Source organism: Leptonychotes weddellii, chromosome 9 (genome assembly GCF_054177405.1).
Source record: "Leptonychotes weddellii isolate Sample4059 chromosome 9, ASM5417740v2, whole genome shotgun sequence".
Lineage (NCBI taxonomy): Eukaryota > Metazoa > Chordata > Mammalia > Carnivora > Phocidae > Leptonychotes > Leptonychotes weddellii.
The window spans coordinates 123,919,784-123,934,568 of NC_138377.1; the positions used below are offsets into that span (position 1 = coordinate 123,919,784).

Here is a 14,785-nt window from a genome sequence, read left to right on the forward strand (position 1 = left end):
TATACTGAATTATATCAGACACCGTTTTATTTTTATTTATTTATTTATTTATTAAAGATTTTATTTATTTATTTGAGACAGAGAGAATGAGAGAGACAGAGAGCACATGAGAGGGGGGAGGGTCAGAGGAAGAAGCAGGCTCCCTGCCGAGCAGGGAGCCCGATGCGGGACTCGATCCAGGGACTCCAGGATCATGACCTGAGCCGAAGGCAGTCGCTTAACCAACTGAGCCACCCAGGCGCCCTATCAGACACCTTTTTATATTCATTTAAATGATCATAATGTTTACCTTCTTTGATCTGTTAATATAACCAGTTACATTAACAAGTTTTATGTTGTCAGTAATTCATTTTTAGAATATATTCTGTTTACTCATGATGTATAATTCTTATAGAATTCTGGAATTAATTTGCTGTATTTTATTTATTATTTTTATGTATCCATAGTCATATATTTTTTAAAATTTTTATTTATTTATTTATTTATTTTATTTTAAAGATTTTATTTATTTATTTGACAGAGAGATAGACAGAAGAGCACAAGCAGAGGGAGTGGCAGAGGGAGAGGGAGAAGCAGGCTCTGCACTGAGCAGGGAACCCGATGCGGGACTCGATCCCAGGACCCCGAGATCATGACCTGAGCCGAAGGCAGTCGCTTAACGACTGAGCCACCCAGGCGCCCTCCATAGTCATAATTAAGATGTGGTTCATCTGTTAATTTTTGTGCTCTCTGTGTTTGGTTTGGGTATCTGAGTTATTTTAATTGTACATTTCTGAGAGCCTTTTAGTTTTCTTTTTATGTGCTTACCTGTTACTTAAGATTTTGCAAAACTCATCCAGTAAAACTTTTGGGCCCTGATCCTTTTTTTTTTTTTTCCATTTTCTATCTTCTTTTGTAAAAAATGTTTTTAGCTTTTGAATATTGTATTTGAAAAGTAACTCATCAGTACATTGTCACTATACAAAACAAAAAATACAGAACTATGTTCTTCTTCACTCATTCCTAGAACTTTCATTTCTTTTCCAAGAGGTAACTGCTGTCAAAGATTTGGTGAAAACTCTTCATGAATTTAAAGGATTAAATAATTAAAATCCCACTCTGTTATTTACTGATAGGCACTTGCACACTGCTATGCATTTTCATATTATTGTGTGTATAAATGTTATTCAATGCATTTACACACAATATGAAGTATTATATACATGTATATATTGCTATAAATAACATATGCATGAAAATGCAATATTAAACACGTGTACTTTACAATGAGTTTATGCCTTATGCATTTTTTTAATGTGGTAAAATATGCATAACATACAATTTACCATGTTAATCATTTTTAAGTGTATAGTTCAGCAGCATTAAATACATTCACATTGATATACAACCATTACCACAGTCTGTCTCCAGCTTTTTTCATCTTGCAAAACTGAAAGTCTGTACCCACTAAACAAACAAGAACTCTCCGTTGTCTCCTACCCCAAGCCCTGGCAACCACCACTCTACTTTCTGTCTCTATGAACTTGACTGTTCATACAAATGAAATTATACAGTATTTATCCTTTTGTGACTGACTTATTTCACTTAGCATAACGTCTTTGTGGTTCATCCATGTTGTATAGCATGTGTCAGAATTTCCCCTTTTTAGGGCCTAATAATGTTCCATTGTATATATGTACCACATGATAGCGTCCCACTCATCTGTTGATGGACACTTGGGTTGTTTCCACCTTTTGACTATTGTAAATAATGCTATGAACATGGGTATACAAATATCTCTTTGAATCTCTGCTTTCAATTCTTTTGGGTATAAACCCAGATGTGGAATTGCTGAATCATATGGTAATTCTGTATATAATATTTTGAGGAATTGTTTTCCATAGTGGTTGAACTATTTTATATTCCCACCAGTGGTTCACAAGCATTCCAATTTCTTCTCATCCTGAGGATTATTTTTGTTTTGTTTTTTTGATAATGGCCATCCTAATAGATGTGAAGTGGGATTTCATTATGGTCTTATTTGCGTTTCCCTAAAAACTAGTGATGTTGAGCATGTTTTTACGCACTTATTGACCATTTGTATATTCTGTTGAGAGAAATGTCTGTTCAAGTCCTTTGCTCATTTTTACTTTGGGTTGTTTGTTTATTGCTGTTATTGTTGAGTTATACAAGTTCTTTATATGTTCTGGATATTAACCCTTTATCTGATATGTGATTTGTAAATATTTTCTCCCATTCCATGGGTTGCTTTTTTACTCTGTTGATAGTATCCTATGATGTACAAAAGTTTAATTATGATGTAGTCTAGTTTATTTTTTCATGTGTTGACTGTGCTTTTTGGTATCATATCCAAGAAATCATTGCCCATACATATTGCTTTTTAACTTCCTTTTTTGTTCATCAGTATGTATGTTGGCTTTCTTTCCACATCAAGTCCTATAGCTTCTTATCATTACTTTTGCCAGACGTAGAGTATTCTTTAGTACAGAAATGTAATTGTTTGTTTCAGCTCTCCTATAATGGTGGACATTTAAATAGTATCCATTGTTTTGTTTTGTTTTTTTTGCATGTATGTATGCATGTATATATTTTGCATGTACGCATGTATTTTGCATGTATGTATGTTAGGAACAAACAGAAAATTTGGAAAGAATATTTATCCAAATGTTAGAAGTGATGATCTCTGGGTAGCAGGATTAGAAATAGTTTTATTTTATCTTCTTGCTTATTTGCATTTTTAATTTTCAATAATAAACGTATTTTTATCTAATAAAAACTTATAAACAAGTCAGCAAACATAGTAACATCCTTTGATCCAACAATTTTGCCCCAGAATTTATCCAAAAAGTTTGTTCTCTCTAAGTTAAACAAAAACAACATCTGCTTGAAGTAATTCATATCATTGATAATATGCTAATACCATTTAGTAACAGGCTTAATGTTCAAATCGGGGACTACTGGGGTAAAATTTTATATATGAGTCTAGATTATTATGCAGCCATGAAAACTAATTTCAGAATGCATAAAAGCAGGAAAGGAAAAACCTCTCTGAAGACTAGGATTGCCCCAAGATAATGATCTAGGCCAGGGATCGTCAAACATTTTTCTGTGTAGGACTAGATAGTAAATAGATTAGGCTTTCTGAGCCCTGTTGTCTTGGTTACAACTACTCAACTCTACCTTTGGGTAGGGTAAAGCAGCCTTAAGTGAATGGGTGTGGCCAGACTTGGCCCCAGGAGCCCTAGTTTGAGCACCCCCCCAACTCCCCATCAAAGCACGCGGTTGAGGGCTGAGGGAGGAAGGCAATTGAGATGGTAGGCCAGGGAATTCATTTTAAACTTTCCTTTAATGTTTTTTTAAAAATGCTTTTAAGTGAAATTATGAGTAGTATGAATATGCCTTATACACACAGTAGGTGCTTTCCAGAGATTTCTTGACTCTGAGGCGAAGTGTAGTTAAAGAACCCTTTGCAAATGCTTCCATTTTGATTGACTTGCTTATCTTGATAGACCTTTCCAGCATAAGTTTTACTACATTTGTCTTGCATTCTTTCCTAGGGGAAGAAAATGTAATTGCTGTCCCTCTGGGAAGTCGGAGTGTAAGAATTACACTGAAAGGACCAGCGCATCTTTGTAAGTACAATTTAATCCTAACATGTTTTTATTTCCTGATAGTTTATTTAGCCAACAAAAAAAATCTTTCTTTGTGTTAATGGGTAGGTAGGAAAATATCTCAAGGATTTTGCCAATCACCGTGAAATCATCTGTATCACTAGGGAATGATCAATACCCTGAATTTTTCTGTTCTCATGCCCCAGTGTTTGGAAATATACCAGTTTGGGATTAATCTCCTTGTGGGAGAGGAAATCAAGTTGTATGGGAAATAAACTATTTTTATGGGGAGAATAGAATAGTATTCAAGAGTTTTCTGGAGATTTCAAAAGTTTGGGACAAAAAATTTTTTTAAACACAGAACCGTATCAGTGATTACAGCTGAAAAGTATAAGCTTTGTTGCCAACACATTGCAACTTCAGGTCCAGGGGCAGCGAAAATAAACACTGGTTTCCCAGAATACGGAGTTTGAAATGATAGAAGATTGCCACTATATTGTTTCTTTGGCCAAAGTCAGATGGCATCTCCTCTTTGTTTTTTGGTCTCTTAGGACCTAACAGAACAGGAAATAGCGGAGTTTGTCTGTTTCTTTCCCAAGGTCTCCTTGTGGCCAGGGATAGGACTTTCTTGGTCTCTTTCATAGGCGAACGCGTCTTTGCCAGGACTGGTTCCCTGGCCTTGAAGAACCTTACTGAGTTCAGCCATCTCTTTCCATAAAAGTGCAAAACAGTACTTATAACTATTTTAAATCTACACAAATCAAGGTCCAGTGGATCAAAGTGCTACACAGATTGCCCCCCCTTTTTTTTCTGAGCCACCATCCTAGATTTTTGACTTGTAAAATTTTCTCTGGGCCACAAGCAACATGTTTTTGGTAGCTTTCAAGTGTGTGTGTATCTGTGTGTGTGTGTGTATTTGCACATTTTGAATTCAGTAGTAATATTCCAACCAGAAATGTTCTTTGAGATAAGTTTATGTCAAAACACTTAAGTAAAAATGTTTAAGATCACCAATAATGTAGATTAAAATCTTGAAAAAACAAGAAGTTCTGTAGTACATTATGATCTCAATCAGAGAAGCAAGAGAATATCTTTGGGGCAGTAAGGGTGAACCATTGTTTGAAAGTCTTTTATTTTATTTTTTTTTACCCTTCACTTTATTTTATCAATTATGACTAAAAGGGTGTGACCAATTTTTTTTTTTAACTAAAATACTAAAATGTTTACAGTCCTGTGATTGTCACTGTATTCAAGGCTTTCTCTGTAAGGAAACATCAAAACATTTTCTAAGCATTTTAAAATGGCTTAAACCTTCATCCTTATAAATGTGAACTTGATTTTTGAAAACAGGTAAAAACATTGAGATCCAAATTTTGTGAATCATTTGAGGGAATCACATTGGAACATACAGTTTGGGATTCAAAAATACAAAGCCCTGAATCTTAATAGTAGCGTTACTCATGATAACCATAAGGTGAAAAAAACCCAAATGCCATCAGCTGATGGACGGATAAATAAAATATAGCATATGTAGAATATTATTTAGCTAAAGCAGAGAATGGAGCACGACACACTCTACCACATGGATGGTCCTTGAAAACATGATGCCGTGTGAAAGAAGCCAGATGCAAAGGCCACATATGATACCATTTATATGAAATGTCCAGAAAAAGCAAATCTATGGAGACAGAAAGTAGCTTGATGGTTGCCTGGGGCTGGGGGAAGTCGGGTTGGTGGGGAGATGGGGGCATGACTGCTAGTGGGTATAGGGTTTCTTTTGGGGTTGACAAAAATGTTCTAAACTTAGATCATGGTGATGTTTTCACAACTCTGTGAATATACTGAAATCGTTAAACTGGGTTATATATGGGTGAATTTTATGGCACGTGAATTTTATGGCATATCAAAAAGATGTTTAAAAAAATATTCAGTGACTGGGCCCAATTTTCTCAGGATGCTAAAGGCACTTCCCGAAAATTCAGCTCCAAAATTAGGTTTGTAAGTTCCAAAACCAAAATATATAGACAGTAAACAGAATAAGCAAAGATGAATACTTGGAGGCAAAATATTCATTTACATGCAAATATGTTCTGGCATATTAAACATAACTTTATACTCAAAACTGGCACTGTTCCAAGAACAGTGCTCAAAAATGTTCCCATTTATCCAAAGGTGACAGAACTGTTGCTTGGAATATTTCTCCACTGAACCATCTTGCAGTTGGCTGTGGAAGGGTTCCCGAAAGTTATCCTTCTCTGCTGATGAATAGAACCGGCTTCATTTATAAAGGGTTTAGTTAACATTTCTGAACATCTAAATATAGAAATGGTTTTATTTTCTTGATTTATACAACTGTTTTCTTAATTTTTTATTTGAAACAAAGATATATTCCTGAAATAAAGCTTACTTTGCTGTAATAAATCATTCTTTTGAGATCCGTATTAATTACAAGCCTCCAAAAGGCTGCATAATGAAGTACTGAGAACACCCAGTAATGTTAATGTCACTCTCTTTGCCGTGGAATGGAATGTCTATCTTACCTATTGCCTAGAGGGGTGTAGATCCTAAATTTCCAGTCCTGTCCCATGCCTGGCCCCAGCATTATCCCAATTGCCTAGTCCCAAATTTCCCTAAAACTTCAAAAATGGAAGCCCTAAGAGGATTCCTGCAAAAGAGATTTTATTGTAGCAACACATCAGGATTAAATGAGTTTGACTGCAATAGACTTGAGAAGCCAAGACACCATTAACTGAAAACCTCCCTTATTGATAGGGAGAATCATTTTGTTGTTGTTCTGGGGTTTTTCTTGTCCTCTGAGGTCCTGTTGATGACCATATACAGACATATACAGTTGACCCTTGAACAATGTGGGGCTTAGGGGTGCTGACTCCTGCATAGCGGAGAATGTGTATAAAACTTTTGAATCCCCCAAAACCTTTTTTTCAATAGATTTTATTTATTTATTTGAGAGGGAGACCGTGCGCGCATGTGTGCGCAGGGGGAGGGGCAGAGGGGGAAGCAGACTCTCCGCTGAGCAGGGAGCCCAACATGCGGCTCCATCCCAGGACCCTGGGATCATGACCTGAGCTGAAGGCAGACACTTAACCAACTGAACCACCTAGGCGTCCTGACTCCACCCCAAAACTTAACTGCTAACAGCCTACTGTTGAGCAGAAGCCTTACTGACAACATAAACAGTCAGTTGACACGTATGTTGTATGTTATTTGTATTATACACAATATTCTTACAATCAAATAAGCTAGAGAGAATAAAATATGATAAGAAGGTCATTAAGGAAGAGAGAATAGGGGTACCTGGGTGGCTCAGTTGGTTAAGCGACTGTCTTCGGCTCAGGTCATGATCCTGGAGTCCCGGGATCGAGTCCCGCATCAGGCTCCCTGCTCGGCAGGGAGTCTGCTTCTCCCTCTGACCCTCCCCCCTCTCATGTGCTCTCTCGCTCTCATTCTCTCTCTCGCAAATAAATAAAATCTTAAAAAAAAAAAAAGGAAGAGAGAATACATTTACAAGACTGGACTGTGTTTAGGGGGAAAAAAAATCCCTCTATCAGAGGACCTGCCCAGTTCAAACCCATGTTGTTCAAGGGTCAACTCTAAAAATATAAACATAGATGCCTACCGCCCAGAGGACGTGGATGTTGGATCACATGTGCATGCACTGTTAAATATCACTCGACTCTAAGCCTCAGGTTGGTGTATTTATAAGTGACTTCACTGTGCTGAATGCGTGTTATGTGTTTACCTAGCGATACTTCTGTGGCCTTAGATTCTAAGGAGACCTTTACGAGATGGTTAACAGGGGGCTGCCTCTTCTGAAGGAAGCCTGGGCTGGTACTCCTTCTTCCACTAGAAGCACCAAGACACCTTCATCATCTTTATAGTCATCATTTCTTTTATTAACAACTGGGATGGATCAGAATATTTAAAGGCACCATTATAGACTTGAGTTGTGAAGATTTGGGGGTAATTTAAGAGGGCCTGAGGAGGAGAAAGAAGTCAGCAGTGGACAGCAGGGATGAAGGCCCGTACCCTCTGCTGTCCATAGTGGTGGATGTGTTTATGGGCTTCCGGGGGTCTCCACTCAGCAGGAGCTCTCTTGCTGCAGAAACCACAGAGGGATCCGGGAAGGCTCTGAGAGCTCAAGGACCCTGTGTGCTGATCTCATGAGCCATGAATTATACTTTAACACAACATAGGGCTGCAGTCAAATACAGTAGAATGCTAGAAATTAATAAAACTTAAAAATGTATTTATAAGTCAGTGCATCATCTAAATTGTTGGTTTTCACCAACCCTGTCTGTCACTTATTTTAAGAGGCATAGGCACTAAAGAGAAGCAAATTTACCATCTGCAAAAAATGACAACTTTTGAAAAACTCCACTGGCCCCTGCCTCACCCGGAGATTCATCACACTGGCTTTGTCAATCCAGTTGTCAGAATCATTTGTATCAGTGAACTCCACCTTCATCAAATCACTCCCCCTGTCTTTATTCACCCACTTCTGACTCTGACACAGTAGAGGTCAGAGCCCCTGCCTTCCACCTATTTTTGCAACCAGTGTTTGTGACCTACAGAGCTGGAAGCTTTTTTTGAAATCATTGCAACGAAGACATTTTATCATAAGCATATGGATAATTGGATATTGGACTTGGATAATTCTTATGCACTTGAAAACTGGTTTTGCTCCTTGAGTTCTCATGTCCTTGCCACTAAAGGTCTTGGATGCTGTCCAAGTAATGGAATAGACTTGACACCAAAACACAAAACACCAGGACCAGACTAACAGAAATGCTGGCCTTTGGTTTTAGAGGGTGGCTGTCCTACTGGTCTTCCCTTCCTTCCAGATTCTGACACCCCGCTGTAGCTCTGCAGCCCAATGGCCCTTGGGACACTGGGGTCCAGAAGACTAATGCCGTGCAATCACAACCCCAGCACAGAACACTATTTGAATTTAGTCAGCTCATTTCAGGCTGAACCTCAGGCTGGAAGCTCGGTGTTTTGCAAGCCTTCCATGAGGGTGGATTTTGTCCAGCTTCACTCTGTGTCATGATGTGGCTGGAATGCTCGCTGCATCTCCTCCTTTCCTTTAGAGGGATAATCCACCCAGGAGAGGGCCTTCTTACCATCTGCAGCTCCCCATCTCATTTTTACTGACAGCTCACTTTATAACACTCAGCTTTATATCTTCATTGGAACTAGGAGATGAATTTAATCTCACACTTTCCAAAAATCTACTGCAGTTATGGAGATCAGGGCCAACATGGTTGGGGTTTTGTGTGGCTGAGAGTAGCCAGCAGTATTCTTCGACCGCTAATGACTCCTGCAGATCAAGGAGCTCATGTCCAGCGTTTGAGTTTTCCCAGAAAAGTTCCCAGCCTGCCTGTCAGGCATGATCAGGGACGTCTCCTCATGCCTGTTATGTAGTCTGTCCAGGACGCTTGGATTCCTGCAGATGCTCCAGGGGCAGAGCGAAATCAAAGGAAAATAGCCAAGCATAGCTGCGTGCAGATGGCAGCCCCCAGTGCCAGACAGTTTTGTTGTGCTTTATCAGCTTTCCTGGGGTTCGGGTTCTCTTGTGTCCTTTGTTCAGGGTGGTCAAAGAACCATTGAATATCCATAAACCCAAGTGTAGGTTTCAGAGTAGAAGAGGACCCGTAGGATTGTCTGCTCTGACATCACATTTTAGAAATGAGGCAGTGAAGGGCGCCTGGGTGGCTCAGTTGGTTAAGCGACTGCCTTCGGCTCAGGTCATGATCCTGGAGTCCCGGGATCGAGTCCCACATCGGGCTCCCTGCTCAGCGGGGGGTCTGCTTCTCCCTCTGACCCTCTCCCCTCTCGTGCTCTCTGTCTCTCATTCTTTCTCTCAAATAAATAAATAAAATCTTTAAAAAAAAAATGAGGCAGTGAAAACCCAAGGTTTAGAGATACATCTGGGGTCAGAAATGCAGGTGCCTCAACCCCTAGCCTTGTTTGTTTTTTTTTTACACAAAAATTGCCTCTCTCAACCTCAGATCAGGTCCACTAAGGATGGTGATATTTACAAAATGGAAGGGAAAAAAAAAGGGAGGAAAGGAAAATCATTTAAATAAAGTAGGGGTTAAACTGTGGACATTTTTCTGTAGATCTAAAAGCCCTTCTGTTCATATAAAAGCAAATGTGAATAAAGCGATAACATGAGGGACAGAGATCTTTGCGGTGATGTAATAGTTCTGTATCTTGATCGCCGGTGATGTGTGATAGATGCTGTCGAATGTGGTATGAATGCTCACATTGTACCAATGGCAATTTCCTGGCTTTGATATCATACTCTAATTACATAAGATGTAACCATTCCTTTGGGTAAAACTGGATAAATAGTATATAGGACCTCTCTACTATTTTGGCACCTTCCTGTGAATCTCTGATTATTTCAATGCAAAAAGTTTATTTTTAAGAAAGCAAATTCAAAATTCATGGTGATTTTGTCTAAATAAAAGACTGGGTTTAAGATCTTCTCAATGGATGATAAAATGAGTAACATATCTTTACCTTGAATAATAGCGGCATCATGAAAAAAATATGAAGAAAGAGGCAGTTTCTCTTTCCCCTTATTGTAGAAAGGGCTCCAAAGAGTTGGATAGACCTAATTGGACCTAACCAATGAAGTTAGGACCTAACCAATTTAGCTGTGGACAACTAAAAAGCTTACATATGTATTCCACCAACCTGAGTCAATGTAAACTAAGTGGATATCTTGTTATCATGTTGATATCATACGCTGATATATGTAGTGAATTATATTTTGGAATAGAATGCTTTTAAGACAGCCCTCTCATTTAAATTCTCTTTTTAAATTTTAGTTATTGAATCAAAAACACTTCAAGGAAGCAAAAGAGAACACAGCTTTAACAGCCCGGGAGTTTTCGTCATAGAAAACACCACAGTTGAATTTCAGAGAGGCTCAGAGAGGCAGACCTTTAAGATTCCAGGACCTCTGATGGCTGATTTCATCTTCAAGGTAGGATGAGCCTCTTCGTCAGCATCCTGCCTCCGAAGCTCAGCACATCTTGAATTTCCAAAACATTGAGTGTGTTCTGGAGAAAGTCATCAGTAATTATTCCTGCACAGAGCCTGTATCACTGATATTTCCGACGTGGCAGTGGGTTCCTAAACATTGTTCATCTCTCTCCAGTGTCTGCTCCTCAACCCCACTAGTTAAGAAACAGACTTCACTTTTACAGGGGCGAGATTGTTTTCGCATTTGTAGACTTCGGTCGTGTTCAGTTTTATTTCTTTTTTTTTAAAGATTTTTTTTTTTTATTTTTTGACAGAGAGAGAAACAGTGAGAGAAGGAACACAAGCAGGGGGAGTGGGAGAGGGAGAAGCAGACTTCCCGCTGAGCAGGGAGCCCGATGCTGGGCTCGATCCCAGGACGCTGGGATCATGACCTGAGCTGAAAGCAGACGCTTAAGGACTGAGCCACCCAGGCGCCCCTTGGTTGTGTTCAGTTTTAAACCTCTAGACGGAGTTTGGTGAAAATGGTCCCTGGTTAAATGCTCCCCATCGTTAAGCCGGTGCCGTGCACTGTGCGTGCTCTCTCTCTCCTTGCAGAGCACAGCAGAGAAGATGGAGGCCCGACCCTTCCCTTCCTTGTTTCCTCAGTTGTGTCTCATCCCGCGCTCTTGTCGGCCACTGTCACAAGGGACCCTTCTAAGAACTCTTCTTGGGGGTCACCGTGAGCCTTTGTCCCCTCCCCGGGGGAATCTCATCTTTCCCTCAGTCAGTGGACATGAAATGTAGTGGCTGATATATCTCCAAGGTGACACAGTGTGAAAGTTCTTCTGATAAAATTCAAAATACTTCAGACATAAGAAAAGGAAAAGGTGTTTCAGTGGGTCATTTTGTCCCATCCCTTTTTGGAAACTCCTTCCAAATGGAAATGGAGGAAAGCAAATAGCCCTCATTGCCAGGAATAGAGTTACCTACGCAAAGACCCAACACCTTCAAAAAGAACTGTCTGTGTGCCACATATTCTTTTGTCAAAGGATGTTCCTGGTCCCAGACCCCTGTTCCGTGCTCCCAATTCAGCCTGCAGCGTGGCCAGCCAAGTGATGAGCTGCACAGCATTGTTGGGTTGAAATTTTGAGTTTTAAATGGTCAACCTTTAAAAATCAAGGATTATAACATAAAAATGCCGGGATTTTTTTCCTACTTCTCGTTAAAAATGGGAAGATCTGACTACTAGCTTACCCGTGGTCATAGCAGTAGTTGGCTACTTCCCATTGGGGCACACTGTCTCGTGTGCCGTGGTCCACACTGCTCCCTATTGTGTTCCTAACCTTGGAGGCATGAGAGTCAGCTCATAGATGTTGAGGTTGTCATTCAGACATTACCTGCCATTCGTAGACATTTAAGTGACTTCTGTGTCAGACCCTTAAAGCATCTACCTAGTGTTATTCTTGGACGATAGCATTGTGAAAGGCTTTGGGAAGCCAAAGTTGTCATCTGTCTTTCCTTCTATTCTTTCTCTCTGGTGCATTCTTATGCATATGTTCTTCACTTGTTTTATTCCTTTTAGGGTTTTCCCATTTGATTTCCAAGTAGTAACACACACACACACACACACAAACTGTATATTTCTGCAGGTGTGTGTGTACACATTTTTTTTTAAGATTTGGATATACCCCAAACTGGAAACATGAAAAAACAATGCTTCTCTTAGAGGGGTTTGGGGGAGTGATCTTAGCTTTACTTAGAATATTCCAATACTTAAAACAATTCTTAAAGAGAGGCATACAGTTTCCTATATCACTTGCATAATTAAAAATTATTGTACACCTTCTTGTCCAAATGACGTGTTCACCCCTGAACAGAACACATTCCAGGAGCACGTTGCCCAAGTCCGAATTAGTACTGTCTTCTATTTTCCACTTTGGGTTCTGGTTTCCTCAGATTTCATAAACAATCCTGGGCTTTCACTTCAACCCCTGGGAAGCTTTTGATCTCTCTTGACTGAAAGGTTTTTAAACATATATATCCATCAAAGAAGGTGTTACATACGACTGTCTGACTCACGCAGGACTAGAGCCTGATTCTTGTGCCTACAGCCGTTTGCTTTCACAAATGTACTGTGCACTTGGTGGGAGAGAATTTGGCAAAATCAGACACTGTGATGAAGCAAGAATGACTCTGATGCTGTTTTTTCCCTGACTTATAAGCTTGTCCAAATAATGTGGGTTTCTAGGAAATATACTTTTCCATCGGTTATTTTTCTTTCTCTCGCTCTCTCTCTTTTTTTTTTTTTTGCTGGGATCTCTGTTGTATGACCCAGCCTGTGTTGTTGCTAAGGTGGGGAGGTTCACTTCCACTCACGTCCTCGTGGCTCATCACACAATCAAGTCACGGCCGTACTTTGAGCGGGAGGTTAAAAGTGCCGGTTGGGTCACCGATGATGGTAAGCCATGTGTCTTGCTGTATCTCTTTCCATTTTCATCAACCAAGAGCAGTTGGTCTAAAAATGGGACACCTGCCTTCAACCCGGGCTGCAGAGTGGAGCCTGGGTCTGCCTGCTCAGTGCTAACGTAGCCCAGTCATGGTGCCCCGAGGGATACTGAGGCACACTCTTTCATTTGGTCATAGATTAGACCTTACTTCATGGACTTTTAATAAACAGACTGTTGAAAACCACTGTCTTCCGACTTCGTGAGCGACTTCTGAAGACACCAGTGGGATGTTAGATTCATTTGTGGTGATTGTTCAGATTGTACCAGCCTAGCAATTCACTGCACCAGTGAGACAAAAATTTTTCTCCGACTTTTTCAGAAGCTATATTTTCATGATTGGACCATTCTTGAAAATGGCATTTTTTTTTTTTTCTTCCCAGTGGGTTTCTCATGATAGATTCTTGTTTTCCCGAATGATCTGTTTCTCCTGGATGACCTTTGCCACAGCATTATGGAGTCACGGTATTTTGCGTGAGAGCCCCTGAAGTATTCTTATTTCTCTTTTTAAATGTGTGTATGCTGCCACCAGGTAGCAGTAGAGAGTCTTGATCAAGTCCCTCATGCCGTATGCCCTGTTGATTGGAGGGTATGATAGGCACTGTCTGTTCAGTGAGAATTTACTGAACATCTGCATCTGCAAGTAGATGCTTGTGAATATCAATTTTAAGTATATGCCCATGAGAACAAAATGAAATGGTTTTGGTAAAGACATCTCTTTCCATGGTTCACTATTTTTAACTATGCTGGTAGCTTTCCCTCTCTTTCACAACATATCCATCTTCAGGGAGAGAAAAAAGTTCCTCTTCCTCACGGTCTGAAATCATGCTTTGTGTTCCATATGTCTCTCATCTTTCTCCCGGTCAGCTTTCTCCCGGTCGGATATTTTGTGTGTCTGTAGGAAACTGTTTTCTTTTCTTTTTTTTTTTTTAAAGATTTTATTTATTTATTTGAGACAGAGAGAATGAGAGAGAGAGAAAGCACATGAGAGGGGGGAGGGTCAGAGGGAGAAGCAGACTCCCCACCGAGCGGGGAGCCCGATGCGGGACTCGATCCCGGGACTCCAGGATCATGACCTGAGCCGAAGGCAGTCGCTTAACCGACTGAGCCACCCAGGCGCCCTGTAGGAAACTGTTTTCTGATTGCTCTTCCCACTCGTGTTCAGCGAGGCAAGCCTCTGCCTTCCGTTTCCCCCAGCCTCAGCTCTAGGTACGTGTTATGTTCTCTCCTCACACAATCTCTCTTTTCTTTCTGGGCGGTTACCATAGCGCATCTCACTGATCCAGGGATGCGAGGGTTTGAAACTGCCTGTTTTCCTTAATCTCAAAGAACGGGCTACAGCCTTGCCAGGTGGTACGGATGGTGACTGAGCTTAGACTTCACAGGAACACAGCAAGACACGGTTTTTAGGGTCAGTGCCTGTATCAGTTTCCCGAGGCCACTGTAAAGGCACCCTCAGCTGGGTGACTTCAATGACAGACGTGACTCATGGCTCTGGAGGCTGCAAGTCCAAGATCAAGGTGTCGGCAGGATTGGTTCCTTCTGAGGGCTGAGGGAGAGTCTGTTTCATGCCTCACCCCCCAGCTGCTTGTGTCCTCAGGCGTTCTTCCTCAGCCTTGACACCGGCTTCTGTCTGTGCACATCTGCCTCTGCACCAAATTCCCCTTTTTTCTAAGG

General features: G+C 40.5%; 1 protein-coding gene across 1 annotated transcript in view; it reads left to right on the forward strand.

The window, feature by feature from the left end:
- Nucleotides 1-14,785, forward strand: part of ADAMTSL3 (ADAMTS like 3) — a 235,757-nt gene that overhangs the window by 80,729 nt on the left and 140,243 nt on the right. Inside the window, exons 6-7 of the mRNA XM_081831893.1 lie at nucleotides 3,558-3,632; nucleotides 10,469-10,626. Of these exons, the coding sequence (XP_081688019.1) occupies nucleotides 3,558-3,632; nucleotides 10,469-10,626 (233 nt within the window). The remainder of the gene's footprint in view (nucleotides 1-3,557; nucleotides 3,633-10,468; nucleotides 10,627-14,785) is intronic.